This window comes from Aptenodytes patagonicus, chromosome 1, assembly GCF_965638725.1.
Source record: "Aptenodytes patagonicus chromosome 1, bAptPat1.pri.cur, whole genome shotgun sequence".
NCBI lineage: Eukaryota > Metazoa > Chordata > Aves > Sphenisciformes > Spheniscidae > Aptenodytes > Aptenodytes patagonicus.
In genome coordinates, this window is record NC_134949.1 from 225089169 (window position 1) to 225106439 (window position 17271).

General features: G+C 48.7%; 1 protein-coding gene across 3 annotated transcripts in view; it reads left to right on the forward strand.

Annotated features, from left to right (window-relative positions):
• Positions 1-17271, forward strand: part of WNT11 (Wnt family member 11) — a 30696-nt gene that overhangs the window by 2997 nt on the left and 10428 nt on the right. For 2 of the 3 annotated variants that reach the window (XM_076328489.1, XM_076328488.1), the window contains exons 2-5: positions 886-1096; positions 10272-10507; positions 11269-11546; positions 12991-13283. In XM_076328489.1, coding sequence (XP_076184604.1) covers positions 1014-1096; positions 10272-10507; positions 11269-11546; positions 12991-13283 — 890 coding nt within the window. In that variant the 5' untranslated portion in view covers positions 886-1013. Of the gene's footprint in view, positions 1-885; positions 1097-10271; positions 10508-11268; positions 11547-12990; positions 13284-17271 lie in introns of those variants that run through there. The other variant, XM_076328487.1, reaches the window with a different exon arrangement.

The window sequence follows — 17271 nt, forward strand, 5'->3', positions numbered from 1 at the left end:
GGGAATAACTGAAGGGAAACCCATTTACTGCTATTAATACCGCTGCTAAAATAAGCAAGCCGTGCCCCGGAGACAGAGAGGACCCCTCTAAGAATTTTAGTCCTGCACCTGGTTTGTTTATTTGTTTGGACTGAAGAAGGGAAAAACAACAACGACAAAAAAAAAGGGGGGGGGGGGGGGGCGGAATCCCTGCGAGCTTTTATCTCCTCCTGGCTGCTCCCCGGAGACAGAAATGTGATTTTATGTTTACGAAGTTGCAGCCCTTTCTGTGAGCTCCAGGTGCCCGAGGACTTGGAAGAAGTGAGAGGCAGAGTTAATGAGGTGAGAAGGAAAGCAGAAGGGAAAGAGCAAAACACATTTGTTGTAACAGATCAGACCGAAACATCTGCAGGGCATGGGCACCTGCGTGAAGTCGGGAAATGCAGCTTTTATAATTTGTCTTCTCTGTAGAAAAAGAGGAGGGGAAAAAAGAAAAGAAATCTGGAGAGAAGGAAGGGAGAGATGAATAGATAAAGATCTGGACTCATCTAAAGATTTATCTTTTTTTTTTCTTTTTTCCCCCGAGCAGTTACACAAACCTTTTTTGGGGGGGGGGGGGGTGGAAGTGGAGCAGCGAATGAAGTCTTGCCATGTGCAGGGTTAAATGGAAACACACAATCAGACCATAACTCAGGGTGTAATTCAAGCCATACGGTTTGTCTGTCTGTTGCCTCGAAAGGTTGTATCAAGGCTTGGCGAGGGAGGGGACTGAGAGGGGATAATCCGAACTTTTTCATGATTCATAAACCACTCCTTTGCAATTTGGATAATAGAACTCTCTCTCGCGACGACTCGCTAAACTTCAGAGTTAACCGTAGCTCGCGCTCTTTCTTTCTCTCCTTTCAGGTTGTTCATCTCCAAGGAGGAGCAGCACCCAAACTGCAGGGAAATACGTCGTGCAGAAAATTAGGAAGACTCCTTTTTTTTCTTTGGAGAAGCTGATTTCCTTTGGCAAGTGGGGGACGGTGGAGAAAATGAAGCCGAGTCCACGATTTTTCTTAGCTGGTTTTCTGTCTTTGATTCTGCAGACGGCGATTTGCTATGGGATAAAATGGATGTAAGTACCTGGCTATCTCTATGCATTTTTAAAGTCTTTGTAGGCATTGCTGGTCTGTTACCCGTTTTTGCAACTGCTGTTTGAAGCACACTGTAAAGCCATTTAAAGAGCAGCAAACGCTGCATTTCTCTGGGCATTCATTGATTTCAAGTGTGTGTACTAGGGGCTTGTGCTAACAATATGTCTCCATCTTCTTTCCAAAATATGCATGATTTAGGCTCGCTTTTTCTTCTCCTCATTGATACCAAAGGAAAGGCACACACTTGAACGCTCACATGAGCCACTTAATGAAGTTTCTAGCGTTAGCTCCTGCCACGCTGGGAAACTCTCCCACCGGGACCGCTGGTCGTGCTGAGTAGGAGCTGAGAGCAGTAGGGACGGCAGCTAAGATAACGCCGCCAATCTCCAACCACAGGGGATGCTTGACAGATAACATGGGTTTTTTGTGGACCTTTTAACCTTTGGATTTCATGAAGGGTGTTAAAAATGAGGCGGGGGGGCGGGGGAGCCGGGGTGGGGAGGGGAAGGAGGGTGAAGAAATACCAGGGCGTGTGGTCAAGTCTGGATCGAGTTTCCTCGGAGGTAATGTCACTGCAAACAAAGTGAAAACATCACTATCTCATTTCTTTGCTTAAGCAAGCAATCAATTAGTTGCTTACTGCAAAATAAACAAACAAGCCCCTCCAACAGCCATCTGGTTTCATGTCCTTGATGAGTGATCTGTCTTTTCTACTCGGGTTTGAAGCTGTGCGCAAAATAAATAAGGGGATGTGGGCTAGCCTCAAATGAGCATCTTCCGTAAAAGAAAAGGCACAATAAAATGCCATGCCAGGAAGAGTCTGTTGTGTAGGGTATAGTGTGTCGAGGTGAGGATCTTGGGGTTAGGTGGGGAAATTGAGACAAGAGGTTCCTGTTTTGTTCCTCCTTCTGTGCTATGTCTAATTCCCGTTCCACCGTCCCAATCATTATCATCTGAGGCTCTCCCCATGCCACCTTTTGTAAAGGCTCTTCTAAATTTGGACATCTTCAAGTTAGATGTCTTGTTGGAGCCAGGGTTTTCGCTGTCCTGCATGCAGTCATGGGAAAGAGGACCTTCCAGACGGGGATTCGCCCTCTCCAAAGAGACATCCAACACAAACGTCAAGAGATGTCCTCTGGAGATGCCGTGGACTGCAGGGAGCTGGTTGAGACCACACATCCACCTTTTATGTGCGTAAAGAGAAGCACCCCCGTAGGGTGTTTAAATGCAGATGGTCAGGTGGGAGGAATGGTCACCTACTTTAGGGCATTGAAATGTGCTGTCTCCATACTCTAAGGACCACCTTGGAAGTAGGGGAGAGTCAGGATCTGATTTGCTCTTCACCATCTTGGCTTTACACCTTGTAGCAGTCATCACAGCTGAATTACGTAGGCCAGCTATTTCTTTCTGCCAGCTTCCTCGGCTGTTTAGGCTCTCAGCTCTGCATACATCCAGCACCTTGCACAGGGTGGGCATCTCCTCTCTGCAGGACATTTAGCAACACGTCCATGGGCTGGCAGAGCCTGGACTCGTTTGCAGCCTTTATTTCCATGCGGCACAGAAATAAAGCTGTTTTGTGGCACCCTGATTCAGTAGGGCACTCATATACGGACCCATAACTGCGTGGAGGGGCTTGCTTATATGCTTGGCATTAGGGTCCTGCTTAAGCAAGGTGCTAAGTCCCCAGCGAAGAGCCTGGGTTCCTCTGAAGTGCAGGGGCGAGATGAGCTTCAGAGGGAACCTGATAGCACGTTGACAAGCCACAGGCACGCAAAAAGGCTGGAGGGCAGGGCAAGGTCCCTAATAGCTTTGCTGGCAAAAGCAGCCTTTCGGCCAGTAAGTGGTTAAGCTGCGAGGGTTGCTTTTGGGGATGGGGTGGGGGGGAGGCAGTTGGAGGAAAGACCCTGTCGCCACTCCTCGCCTTCCCAGCAGACGTATTCCCCCCCCGCTCCCCCCCCATCGAAAAGCGAGTGGGGAAGATGAAAGCTGGGATTAAAGTGGCATTTGAAGCATGAACTGCATCCAGATGCGCCGCGGGGCTCCCCTCACACCTGTTTAAAACCTGGCGGAGACCTGTACTCCCTGTCCCAGGGCACTTCGCGCAAGTGGGATACTGCCAGCTGGGATTTCACAAAATTATGATGGTGTGGGGTTGGTTTTTTTTTTTCATTTGCAGTTCTTCCTCCCTTCCCCACCCTTGTTTTTCCATGGAAACACAGGCCAATTTCCCCCCCCACACTCCCCATCACTCTCTTTTCCCCGCTGCAGTGGTGCTGCCATCCTTGGGGCTAGGGGACCATCCTTGGGAGTCGCGTGGGTAAACTCTTGGCGAACGGAGATCGATGCTACCGAATGCCGAGTAATACCTCGGAGCTGCAATCCCAGCCCCGGACTCACGCGCTGGGCACTGTACGACCAAGCCCTGCCCCTTCCCTCTCGTGCTCGTGAATGGTGGTGGGGGGGAAAGGACGCGATGAAGAGGGAGGAAAGTGCTACGAGATGTTTTCGGTCGTGGGCTTGTCTCAGCGGTCTGCTCGCTGCGCCGTTGTTGTAGGCGTGGTGCCAGAGGCGAGCGTCGAAGAGTATTTGGGAGGGGAAAGATAAGGAGGTGGGTTTTGCCAGCCTGGCGGGCTGGGTTTGCAAGCCTGAGGAACAGGGAGCGACTGACATGGAAGGCGATAGGAAATTCAATTTTGATTCAGAGCGTGATGTAATTGCAGGGGGAGGGGGAGAAGAAAAACACACATTTCAGCCATTTAGGACTTCCCTGTAACGCGAATATCCCCTGTAAATTAGTAAAAGTGGGGAGAATGTAAAAGGGAGCTATTTGTTTTATTTTATTTGGCTTATTTTTATGAGTTCTGTGGTCCAGATCACCAGCTGTTGTAAATCGGCACCGTGCCCTTCCCTGTCATAGAGGCGTGCGCCGCCGAGCATCCAGCGTGGTGCGTGAATGGTCAGCATCTCATAAACCTCCTCTTGCTGCTGGAGAAACTTCATATTTTGGCCTCTTCCATCCGAGCTCCAGGGAGCTGCTCAGGTGCAAAGTCAGGGTACGGACAGATCTTTGCAGGATCAGGGCTGTCGTGGAGAGGCAGCCTTTCCCTTCAATGCCTATGAGCCCCTGAGTCTTACTTTTGCACGTTGCTTTTTGCAAACACTTTCCCATCCTTAGAGCAGGGGGTTTTTGCATCGCTTTGTGGTCCTCAGTGCTTGTTTTGCGTTACAGCGGCTGGGGAGATGAGGCAGCCATCGGTTTCAGTGGGAGACGTCTTAGGGCCAATGCGTGTAGGAACTCCATCGCCTTACCCGCCTCCTTTTGCACCCCCTTTAGCTTTCCTAGGAGGGCTTGGGTTTGGCCAAGCAGGTTGCTGAAGCAATTCGTTTGGGTAGAGCTGAAAAATAGATGGGCACTAGAGGGAGCTGCGGCCAGATGTGCATGACGCAGAGGTCTGCAGATGTTGGGTTGTCCAGGCACAGAGTGGCTTTCGAGGCACTTCTGCCTCCTCGGGAGTTGGCATCTCCTCTGCCTAGGCGCCAAGACACAGGTTGCACTGTCCCTCTGTGTTGAGTGTCACCTTCAACGCAAAGGGTGGTTGTAAAGGAGCCAAATGCAGCAAGTGTTTTCTTTGCGTGGCTTGCAGGATCAGCCCATGACAGCAAGTGGTGGTATTAGGAATTCCATCATTTTTAGATGGAGCTTGGTCACTTTGGGAAGTCCCTGCCTGTCCTTGTTGTGGTGGTCTGGACATGCCCCGTGCCCTCTGGAGCCTTTCCTAGCTGAGCACCGTTCCCAGCTACGAGGTCAGCTTTGCTGCACAATTCCCACGGTTAAATCACAGCCCTTCAGGAGCAAAAGGTGGCTCAACCGTGCATTTTGGTGAACGCGGGATGTCCCCCAGCTCACCGACCTCGAGCAGCACCGCAGCCTTTCTGCAGCCAGCAGAAAGCAGGGGAGAAAATGGAAAGATTTTCTGCTTCCCAGCAGCTCCTGCTTCTCTCCTCCAGCCGGGGGGGAGGTGGGACATGGGGGCACGGGCGCCTGCGAGGAGACCGTCTGCCTGGCAAGGGGGCTGCTAGATGAGCTGCCGTGAAAGGACTGCAGGACAGGGATGGAGGGAGTGGAGCGGGCTGTGGGCGAGGAGAGGGGGGGGACACAAAGGCTTTGAAGTTTGCTCTTCGCTCCGTAGGCAGCTCGGGAAAACTTGACAAAGCCCCACGGCCTTCCTCGGCGCTCGGTGAGCCAACTCGCCGCTGGCATCGACTTCAGTCGAGCTCGGGCTGGAAGTCAATGGCCTTGTGCCCGCTACTGCCAGCACTGGATTTGGCACCGTATCTGAAAGCAGCTCTTATTTTAAGCTTTTACTTCAGGGTTGGGTTTTTTCCCCCCCAACTCCTCTCCCTCTTCCTCCTCTTTCTTTCTTTTATTTTTTCTTTTTTGCTATATAAATCCCACTTCTCTGTTTTGAAAAGGCTTTGCAGAACCACTGAAAGCGTTTACCAGGGGACATGGTGGCTTTCCCAGTGCTTGTGGTCCCCAGGCCAGGACTGATGCAGGGCCGGGTGGCAGGGCCACGGGCTGCCTCTGACTACCGCGAGCTTAGACAAGGTTATTGTAACAGTCCTGTGAGCCTCTTCCAGTTGAAAACCTGAGAAAATGAGGCTCCTGCAGATAAAAAACCTTCAATGGGATCAAATGCAAAAATAACCCCAGTCCCTGCCTCTCTTTTATTAAAGTTTACCACACACTTCACTCTCCACAGCCGTGTAATTTTGTCTAAATCTTTTTGTTTCACCCAAATCCCTGGCAGATTAAGGGGTTTAAGAAAAGGCATAAAACCAAGAGTGCCTTCACAGAAAGCAAAGCAGACAATTTGGAGCAGAAGTTCGTGGTTGCACCAGCAGTCCCGCTGTGAGACCTTCTTGGGTCATATCACACAAGGGACGATGGGGAGATGCCCTCCAGAGAGCGCCCACATCAGAAAGAGAGGAGACCCTTCCACCCTTAAAGGGTGTTTTAAAGGGCACCAGTGCTGCACCGCTCAATTCAAGGAGTTTTTCTCCTTTTGGCTTGACCAGGAGCAGTGTCCTACGCACAGTGGTCCTTGTAAACCAAACCCTGTATGGCTTTCATTGATGTCTGCTCAGATCTGAAGGTACTTCTCCCAAGCTGCTGCTCCTATGAATAGTCTTCTCATGGAGCCCAGATCTGCAGGAATGGGCCCATACCTCTCCAAGGACCTAACACTGTAGAGCATTCATGTTTTCAAATGAATTTATTAACTGCCTGAGATAATTAAAAGAGTAAACGAAAGTCATGATCCATTCATGCATCATATTTCCTCTGTAATTACGTTTATGGTTTTCTGTCAGTATCCATAACTTCAATTAAAAGCCCTGCTATGCTATATATAAAGCAGGAGATGTTTAGTTTGGGGCCTGTTTATTTAAAGGGATGGGTCAAATATGTATATTTAAAAAAAAAAAAAAAAACAACCACCCCTCAGTTGTCCTCAGCTTTCTGGAGAATGAAGGATGGGGCAGGAGAGTCAAGGGAGGAGAGCACGACGTTAGCAGGAGGAAACGGTGAAAAAGCAGCATTTATGGGATGGCAGCAGGTAAAATCCCCACATGCTGCTTCTTGGATGAAGGATGTGAGTCCAAAGAAAGATGTCTATCAGGGATTTTTTTTACCAGATTGAGGACTAAAGGTTGTTCTTCCCTGAGGGCTGCTTTATTCAGGCTGGCCGTTTCCCTTCCCAGTGCTGGTGGTCAACGGAGACTGGGTGGAGATGGGATAGAGACCCACCACCAAATCCCACCGTGGACAAGACTTTTCTGGGGGAAGGTGATTTCCTTCCCACTGCCCCACGAATGGACTTTGTTCCCCAGCAATGTCCTTTGCAGGCGGTGGGCATCCCTCCCTGGTGCTGCCGGAATTTAGGGAGCAGGGAGGGTTGGTGCCTTTCCACAGGTTTAAAGCGACATGGGGTGGAGAAGACATTTCTGAATGTAGGACAGCAACTGAGCAAACCTGGGCTGTCAGGGCATGGACTAGATGACCTAATAGGCCTCTCACATTCCTGATCTGTGATTTATAAATGCACTTTTCGGTCTCGGCAAGCGACTCCAGTAACTGTGAGTTTTCTTTTCCATCTCCATTACCCTTTACTTTTTCCTCCCGACGCTTGGAGATGTTTCCAATTATAGGTTCTCACAAGCAAAGGCATGAAGTTCAGGCCTGGGAGATGTTCAGAAAACACCTTCCTGCGTCTTGCATTTTTATTCTTGGCGGGCTCCCTGGAACTCGGCTCATTCGATGAGAAACAGCCATTGCTGCCATTTACTGAGTTCTCCCCAATGGGGCCACGGTCCTTCCTCTCTTGACTGTCTGGCAGATACTTTTCCCTCTTCCACAAAGCAGATTTCTTTCTTGTTGCATTATAAATCTGCTTCTCTAATGGTGATCATTTCAGGCCGTCTGTAATAACACGATCTCGTTGTATCACATCCCCTTTTTTCACAATGGGGATGAGTTTGAGTCTGAACTCAGCTCTCATCCCAACTTGTAGGTGGTTATTTCTGCTGCTCCTGACTCGTCTGTAATGGTTGCAGGTGCCTCAATGTAAGCTTCCAGGTCCTTTAAAGATGCCAAAGGCCTCTATACAGGATTAGAGAATGTGGTGCAGGACCTAGGAGATGTATGCATCCTTCTGGAGGGCCAGGTGAAACATCCCAAGACCTCTCAAGCATCACTTGGCACCTCTGATTAGAAAACTGAGCTGGTGCTCCATAGTACCGTATCTCTCAGAGACCTGGAGCATTCCTCGTTTGCCTGAAGCTCAGGCTGTGAAGCTCTCTCATTTCATCTGCCTCGCCCTGCCTGCTTATTTCGCTGCTGGGACGTACTGTGCTGGAGTATTTATCATTTTTACTCTATTAACGACGAGCTGCTTTGGCCTCTTGCCTGACTTGCATTTCAGCCCATTCCTGAGAGTTGCTGATAGGCTTTCTGGGATAAGTTTTCACAGGTTTCTGGTGCCAAGTGCTAGGGGTTGGACTCATCTCACCCAGCACTGTGCTTATACAGTCCAGATGTCTGCATCCGAGCTCGGTACCTGGGTTCCCTCTATAGCCAGAGCAGAAAATGAGCACATCTTATCCTACCGTAGATCTTAAAAGCACATCAGGCTAATTACTCCCTAGATGTGGCTTTTTCTTTGCATGGGCTGAAGAAGGACCCTGAAGGACTACCATGATGTCCACACTGTAGAGGTTTGCAGCCAGGTGACATTCGTACTGTCCCAAGACTCACGCCTCTACCTTCAAGGACGTGATATATCTGAGATACGTGCGCACCCAGAATATCACCAACAGGTTTTGTCTCCACCAGCTCAGGTCCAGCACTGATTCACATCTAAGGCAGGATGAGTTGCCTTCTGGAGGTGCTCCTCTCCAGACAGGGAGCGTTGCATGAGCAACAGCGTGCAAGGGACCGAGATGAACCACAGGGCAGAATTTCTGACAATTAAATACTCGACTTTTTCCTTTCCCTTGAAATTCACCGGCCAGAACTTCTGTTTGCTGTATATTTAATGGACCTCTTTAAAATATGTGTATGATGTATATATTTACATAGCTAGCAGAGTGGTGGTTTCCCTTCCAAGTTTGCCCCTGATTATCTAGCGCCAGAAATGCCAAACTCCAGCCGCCTGGGAATTTGTCAGTGCAGACCTACTCAGCCCTAGCAAGGATCGTAGCTTTTCCCTGCTGGAAGAGCGGTTGGGGTTAGCAGTTATGCGCAGCCCAGAGAGAGCTCCAACATACACAGCAGCTGGTTCAAGCCAACCTTGAGGGAGCCGGTGGAACATGGATGTGTTTTCCTGAAAACCGAGATCAGAGCTAATACCCCTGATCTTGGTTAGAGCTCAATTTTAGCTCCGTTTCCATCTCATTTAACTTCTGAAGGATGTGGATGTTACAGTAATAAAGTGAAATGCACCCAGAAATGTGTCTGCTAATAAGCCAAACTAACCAAGATGGCTTAGGATGAAACTGAAAGGCAACACATTTAACAAGGAGAGAAGGAAATATGTGTTAAGGCAGTTGTGTTGCCAGGATCAGATGCCAGTTACTGATGCAGCCAGCTAGAAAGTTGTTTTATGGGAATGAATAACATTTATGACTACCCTAAGCAGGTCATAAAGATACAAAGAGAGTTACACACCAGGCTTCTGCTGATCGCTGTGGGTGCTTGGGGAAGAAGAGCACAGCTCGGTACGATGCATGGCAGCATTTGCTTTTTGCTTTTTTACCTGGAAACATTGGAAATTGCACACTAGAAGAACCAATGGGGTCTTCAGGGTGTTGTTGGTTTCTTCCATGGTAACATAAGTGCTGGTGCTAGTGGATCCCTTCCCAGTTTTGACCATGGTACTCTCTCTGCACATGCTCTCATCGTGCTTCTGCGCTACGTTTTTGGAGACTAGAGAAACAGACTTATCTACGTGCAACAGTGATGGAATTGGTGGAGGCCCTTGGCATTAACTCTAAGGGAAAGCATCTGTTTTGCAAACTTGGTGGCTTTTCCCTAGGCCTTGCAGGGGATTTTCTCCATAATTAATTACATGACATTTAGCATAATCCTTGGAGAGTGTGTGAGACAGATGCTGAATGCAAAACACTGATAACACCAACTTCACTTTTTTTTTTTCTGAATACCACAGTCTTGGAAGATCCAGCTTTCTGTTATCGTGGAACTGATGGGTCATTTTTCACTCTGTTGGGAGGTCCCTCCTCTTCATTCTTCAGCAAAAAACCTTCCCATAAGGATTTACACATTCAGTCAACTTGGCATATGCCCCAGGAGCTTTGTCCAGGCTCCCCTAGATGATGGAGAGAAATGCGCACTTCTAGAGGGTGTTTCTTCCCACCTACCTTAAACACCTACTTTAGATGAGATAAATCACTCTTCATAGTCGCCCATCTTTCTCACCAGCTTAAACTAAGCACCTATTGACAGGTAGCTAAAATTAAGTCAGAAGAACACAGGCCAAAGCATTCACTGGACTGGAGGTAGTGGAGAAATTAATATTGACCTGAAGGTTAACTTTTTTGTGGGTTTTAATGCCTTTTTGCATGTGCTTGTCTCCTCAGAGCTCTGTCCAAGACTCCTTCGGCTTTGGCCCTGAATCAAACCCAGCACTGCAAGCAGCTCGAAGGCTTGGTGGTTTCCCAGGTGCAGCTGTGCCGCAGCAACCTGGAGCTAATGCAGACCATCATCCAGGCGGCACGGGAAGTGATAAAGACCTGCCGTAAAACTTTCTCAGACATGCGGTGGAACTGCTCTTCCATTGAACTGGCTCCTAACTACCTGCTGGACTTAGAGAGAGGTAAACAGCACTGCTGGCTCAGCCGGGGACATGAGTGAGTAGAGTCAGCCAGTGTGTGTGTATGCGAGCTGGGGCTGGGAAGGGTCTTGCTACCAGGGGGAACGTGGAGGGATTACATAGCCTAGTTGTCATGTTCTCTGAGACCATGTTCATCGTTATGGTGCCAGTCATGCCCAGGAGCTCTCGAGTCCAGGACCTGGTCTCCCACAGCTCTGACAAAGCATGCCACCAGTCTGGTCTGCTCGTCTCATTAGGAGTCATGGTGCACTTGCTCACAGCCATGGAGCTGCTGTTCAGGGCATGCAGACTTGTCAAGCAGCACACGCTACGCGTGAGGCTGCACAGTCAGCTTTCATGGGTCAGAGCATCCTTGCACGCTCATGCCGCAGCTCTGTGGCCTCCCACCACCTCCGCCAGCTCCATGCATGCCAGCTCCATGACCTGCCAGCAAGCAGCATCCAGCACGGGGTCAAAAGGAGGCAGGAGAGTCCATGGGGGGGACTTCTTCACATGCTCCAAGAGCGGATCACACCACGATGGACAAGTTGCATAAGTCCATGTGCCTCCTTGCCCTGCTGGGATGTTGCCTCGTGTTGAAGAGCTCACTTAGGAGATGTGTTCCAAGCTGGTGATGCCATGGGAGGTCTCAGCTGCAGTGAGTTGGTGTGTTTGCTGCTCTGTGGGCACAGATTGTGTGAGTCTCTTTTTGGGGAAGGTTTAGCTGTCCCAGGAGGCTGAGCTGGAGTTCTTGTCTCTTCCAGGCACAAGGGAGTCAGCATTTGTGTATGCCCTTTCTGCTGCTGCCATCAGCCACACCATTGCCAGAGCCTGCACCACCGGGGACCTCCCTGGCTGTTCCTGTGGTCCCATCCCAGGTGAGACACCTGGACCTGGGTATCGATGGGGAGGATGTGCAGACAACCTCAACTATGGTCTTATCATGGGGTCCAAATTTTCAGATGCTCCCATGAAGATGAAAAAATCAGGATCACAAGCCAATAAACTGATGCATCTGCACAACAGTGAAGTAGGGAGACAGGTAACAAATCCACGAGAGTTATTGTAATTGTACAATCCTCTGTAGTGGTCGGTCGCTCTGTGAGGTTCAGTGTCTCTATCAGCTAGCAAAAGGAGCAGGTTTCTCCCAGATTGCTCTGAACTCCTTTGGCCTGCTGAAGACTGTGGCTATATAACTCAACGCTGGGACTCAGGAGGTCCTGAATGCTATTATCAGCCCTATATAACCGTGGGTGGGATGTCTCATTGCCACCCTTTCCACAGCCAAGGATGGCTCTGGCTTGCTTACCCCAGCAGGTGTGGTGGGGATGGGTCCCGTCGTGCTCTGCCAAGGGCGTTGCACAGGCGAAGTGCCGTGTAAGTGTGGAGGATTATCATCTGCCAGACACATCCAGCAGCAGCTGCCTCCCAGCCACCCCTGCAGCCAGGAGGGCTGATTTTTCCTTTTCAAACTGCTTCGCTAGCGATTATTCCCGTATCTGGCAGAAGCCGCTTTTAACAGCTTGCGTCTAGTGGAGGGATAATGCTAACCATGCGCAGTGCTTGGTGTGCACCGAGGTGCAAAACCCCATCGCAGCCCTCCATGCAGCTGGAGAAATGGGTGGGGGACTGTAAAGCTGACCCCTGCCCCCATCTCTGGGGCTGCAGCGGTTCCCTAGGCTGGTCCTACCGCACAGCTTAGTCCTTCCAAGGGCTGCCTGTGCTTGGGGGTTGGAGCGGATAAAACTTGGAGCCTGTTGAGCTCATTGGCAGCTGACTGTGCAGCCACAGGCTGAACTCACCTTTGCAGAGCACAACCATGCCGAACTTGCCTCCCCTGGGTGTTTTTCTCTACCGTTCCCACTCTATCTGTTTTTTTTTTTTTATTTTCGTAATGTCTTGAGTTTTTGTTTTAATTGCAATGGGCACATTTTTGTTTGGGACATAGCGTTGCCATGGCTGGTGCATTCACCCCTTCCTGGCAGCGTCCTGCCATGTCCTACAGAAATGAGAGTAGTGCAGAACCAAAGTAAAAGGCTATTTTGGCCCCATGGCCAGCAGAAAGGCAGGGTGAGGGTGCTCTGAATTCATCGGAGCCTTGACATCTCTGTTGCCCAAAGCTGCTGGAGGCAGAAATGGATGTTAATTACCTATTTACGGATTGCTTTGATTTTCAGCTCCTTAGGAATTTAGAGGGTGGAAACGCAGCCCTATGTAGATATCTGATCAAAATTCAAAATACTCTTCTGTCTGCTGGCCGCAAAGGTGCCTTGGTGAATGTAATCCTGGGCTGATCGTGATCACCAAGGAGCTGTGGGATCTCATTCCCTTTGCACAGTAGCTACTCTAGAGTGACTGTGCAGAAATCAGAGCAGCAGTCCTTTCCTACAGCAGTCCCTGCTAAGAAAGTGCCTTCTTTAGCAAGCTTGTGGGTTGTTTGGAGGTAAGAGAAGGGCATGTCCTAACTCCTGCATTCCTTTTCGCAGGTCTTGAAAGCCTCTCTTGAAATGAAATGTAAGTGCCATGGAGTTTCTGGGTCATGCTCTATCAAGACCTGTTGGAAAGGCCTTCAAGAGCTGCGAGACATTGCATTGGACCTCAAAAACAAGTATTTATCAGCCACCAAGGTCGTTCACCGGCCCATGGGCACACGCAAATACCTCGTGCCAAAGGATATTGATATCAGGCCGGTTAAAGAGACGGAGCTGATTTACCTGCAGAGCTCGCCCGATTTCTGCATGAAGAACGAGAAAGTGGGGTCGCACGGGACCCAGGACAGGTGAGGGTTTCTGCAGCGGGTGACTGACTAAGCTCTGAGCCCCAAAGAAGGAAGGGGGAGAGGGGAACACGTATGAATAAGAGGCAAATAACTGGGGAGGTAGCACATGCACGCAGGTAAAGGACATCTCTAACATACGGTGTGGTCTACAGATGCCCAAGCCTATTAGTGGTGGCTGTGGCCAAGACAAGGCTGCAGACACCCTTTGCGTTATACAGGCAGGCACAAGATACCTTTTGAAATCCCCTAAGCGGCTCACCTCTGCGGAAACTTGTAATGATCCGGCAGCTGGTTTTTACTGTGTTGAGTCTCTCTACGTCATTTCTTGCAGTCATTGCTGATGTGATGAGTTGTTACTCTACTTTAAGGCTCCTCTAAGTAGGCAAGTGTTAACCCCATTAGGACCAGTGCTCCCAGGCAGCCTTAAAAAAGCCCTGTAAACTGCAAAGGTGAATTTTTAGGATTTTTCTTCCACTGCATTTTAAAAATCCAGGTGTGTTTGTATTGCTCATGTCTGTGCAGAGAAATTTCTTTATCCCATAAATATTAGTGATTTAAGGTCATCATGCCCAACCTCCGCTGGGGATAGTGCTGTCCCTTTCACAGGCAGCAGACGTGCCTGTCTCTTCCCAGGATCTGTTTAATTCCCTCCAAGACAAACCAATTCCACGTTTCAGCAGTCTGAGCATCTCCAGGTGGGCAGCAGACCCTTCGACAGCCAAATAATTGTGTATTTCCAGGATTTTGCAGAATTTCCAGATTTTTTTGGTAGGTGGCTGCAATGGCTGGATTTCAAGCTGCCTCAGTTGCTGTCTGCTGGCTTGGCTTTCTTCAGAAAGTTCTCATAATTCTTCTTTGCTCTTTGTGTTACTTTGTGGTGGAGACTCAGACAGTCAAGCTGCAAGGAGCATGCGCCTGCCCTTTTGTGGGGTGTCTTCATTTTAACTCTTGTTGGACATAGTGGTATTTGGACCTCTTTGGTTCAATGGAGAGAAGGTTTTGCTGTAATGGAAATGAAGTAGATGACCCAAATGCAGAAAAGATACTCTTTGGATACCTTTGATTCATACAAAGTATTTGGTGAGGGGACTTCAGAAGATATCCTTTGGCAACGGCCATTTAATCTGGAACCACAACTCTGTAGACAATATATGAGCATTTATCCGGTGGAGCTGATCAGGAGATGAGGACAGTTGAGTGAGACAAGTGTGTCCTTTTTGTCCTCTGAGGTTTTGCGGCAGTTACAGTTTTGTATCCTCCATTAGGACCAAAACCAATGGTTGGACTGCTCTACAACAGTGTTTATCTGGCAGCTCTGTGCTGGGAACACCAGGCTGATGTTCATCGCCGGCCCAGCGGTGGAGCAGTAATTAGCAAGTGAAGATGTTTATGGGTCACTGAGGATTGTAGGGAAAAAGCATGCGTTGAAACTGGTTTCTGAGGGAAAATGTCATTTGAGTGGAAGCGATGGTTTTGTGGATTTGTATGGATTTTGACAAATTGGTGTCTTGAAAAAGACCTCTTTGTTGTGTCATTTTGTTTTGCAACGAAAAAATTGTAGAGGTTATTTGGAAATTAGTTTTATAGGAATTGTGTGAAGTCAACAGGTTGTGTCAAAACCAGACTGAATTCATTACAGATTTGCCAAGTAAAACATTTTCCATGTGCTGAAATCCTTTTAAGGGGGAGGGAGGCGTGACTTCTTCTTCATCTAATTTCATTTTACAGCAGATTTTGCCTTTGTATCCCAGCTAAGGATGAAAAATGTGTCAAGGCCTTGAATGATTTTTTTTTTTTTCTTCTGAGGACAGGAAAATGTGTATTGCAGGCGTCCCTTTATCCCGAGCTGGGCGACAACAGTGATTGTGAGCCTGCCAGGCGAGGGTCCATGGGAAGTGAGATTGAGTGAGGATTTAGAGCACCCAGATACTAAGCCAGGACGGGATGACTTTCAAAAGGAACCTGTCAAGAAATACTACTTATTCTCAGATGTACAAGACGGTGATGGCCGTGGGAGGGGAGGAGGGCGAGATAGTCCCGTGTTGAGCTGCAGGCATCTCTCAGGCCAGCTTTTAAGGTCATGCGTAGTGACACTCATTTTCATCGCAATCCATCTGCCAGCTCTTGAGAAGATGCCTGGTGTCTCAAAATTGGCACGTGTAACACAAGCCATAGCAGCCCCTTTTCTGTATTAAATTAGCAGAGGAAATAAGTGTAAAATGCGCACAATGTGCTTGCAGATCGGTCCGTTCTTCCTGGGGGGAGCGGGGAAAAGGAGGGGAGCTTCCCTAACCTCCTCCTCCCGTGGATGCTTTTTTCCCTTCTCAATTTTTCTCTCACGGAGAGGACATCTAAATGTGTTTTAAACGCGGTGGCTCTGTTCCAGCCGGCCCTGGGGCTGCAGAGATAGCGGCTAATGACAGGGATGAGGGAGAAGGGACACAAAAGGGATGCTGTTAGAGAGGGCAGGGAAAAATGTGTTTAAAGCTTACTCCGCAAAGATGTAAAAACACTCGCATGGAAATAGCCCAAACAGGTTTTTATTTTATAAGTCAAGTCCCGGAGGCATCTTAACATTTTATCCTTGTGCACATCAAAATTTTCTGGGGAGAGATCCCGCTGTTTCCTACTAGGCTAATTTTTAAGGTCTTTTATGGCAAATGCAATCAAAAAGGGATTTTTCGTGGTGGTCCCTCAGTTCATTTCTTCTCTTCTCTTCTTCCACCACCTGCCTATTCCCTCTTTGGCCCTTTTCTGGCCACGAACATGGGTGCAGGGATCAGCCCAGGGGATGTTACAGTGCAGACCCCTCTCACCACGCTCCAGAAGATCTTGATCTGGGCAGCTTCAGCAGCTTTCCAGTCCCGCTTTCTGCCTCCAAAGGGGTGCAGAGAAGAGAGGACCCCATTAACATCCCCTTTTCGTCTTACTGGATTAAAAAAATTCAGAGTGCTGCATTTTCATTACGAAAAATGAGTAGTTTTGCATCATATGGAGAAAAAGTCTTTTCCCGCCTTCTGCTCCCCCAGGTCCGGTGCTCGCTCAGAGCACGCTGGAAGCAGGACAGAGGTTGATGGCTCAGTTGCAACACCTTGGACGTATTGGGTTTCAGTGTATGCTGCAGGGAACAATCCTGCACTGGCAGGTGGGTGGAAGGGATAATCTAATCGGTGGCTTCCATCTCGCTAATTATCCCTCGCATTATGCGGACTTATTGTGTATTTTTCAGGCAGGAAAGGGAATTAAGTTACCTTGTAGTGGAACCGCGTGAAAATCCACTCGGAAAACGTGCACCCGGTTACTCGAAAGCCTTTCAGAGCTCTTTGCTGAAAGGATTTCAAAGCCTTCTTCGGAACAAGCCTGAAATGTTTCCTAAGACACTTTGGCCTTTCTTAGTTTGTTGAAATTAGAAATGGTTTGGAAATCTGCATGCCTCCAAGCGCTTGGGGTGTATCCAGATTTCAAAGTCAGGGAGCTGAACCTGAACCCGAGATTTGAAGCCTCTTTGAAGTGCTCAAAATCTGATTAAGGAGCTGAGTTTTGCAACCGGCGTCCAAGGCTCCTGCAAACAGGCTCGCTGCAACCGCAGCTCTCATTGACTCCAGCCAAACTCCATGTGCTTATATGCCACCATCCCACTTCCATAGACAATAAAAAATGGTCTGGAGAAAAATCTAAAGAAGCTGATCTGTGGAGCAGCAAGTGGATTGTACAACTTTCAGTACAACAGATTTAACCACTGGGAAAAAATGTATATGTTCCCGTTTCAGAGCTTTCTTGGACAAAAGCACCCTACAGCTCATCTTTTAACAAGGTAGTTCAGTTTCTCCTGCCTGAAAAATTCGTTATCAGCTTCGAGTAAATGATAAATAATAGCAGATTATAAAATTGAGACCTCTTTTGTGAGAAAAGAAGCAAAAGTATTAACCCTCTTTATCAGTAGGTTGCAATGTATCGTATTTCAAAGGCTGTTTAAGGTCCCCTAAGG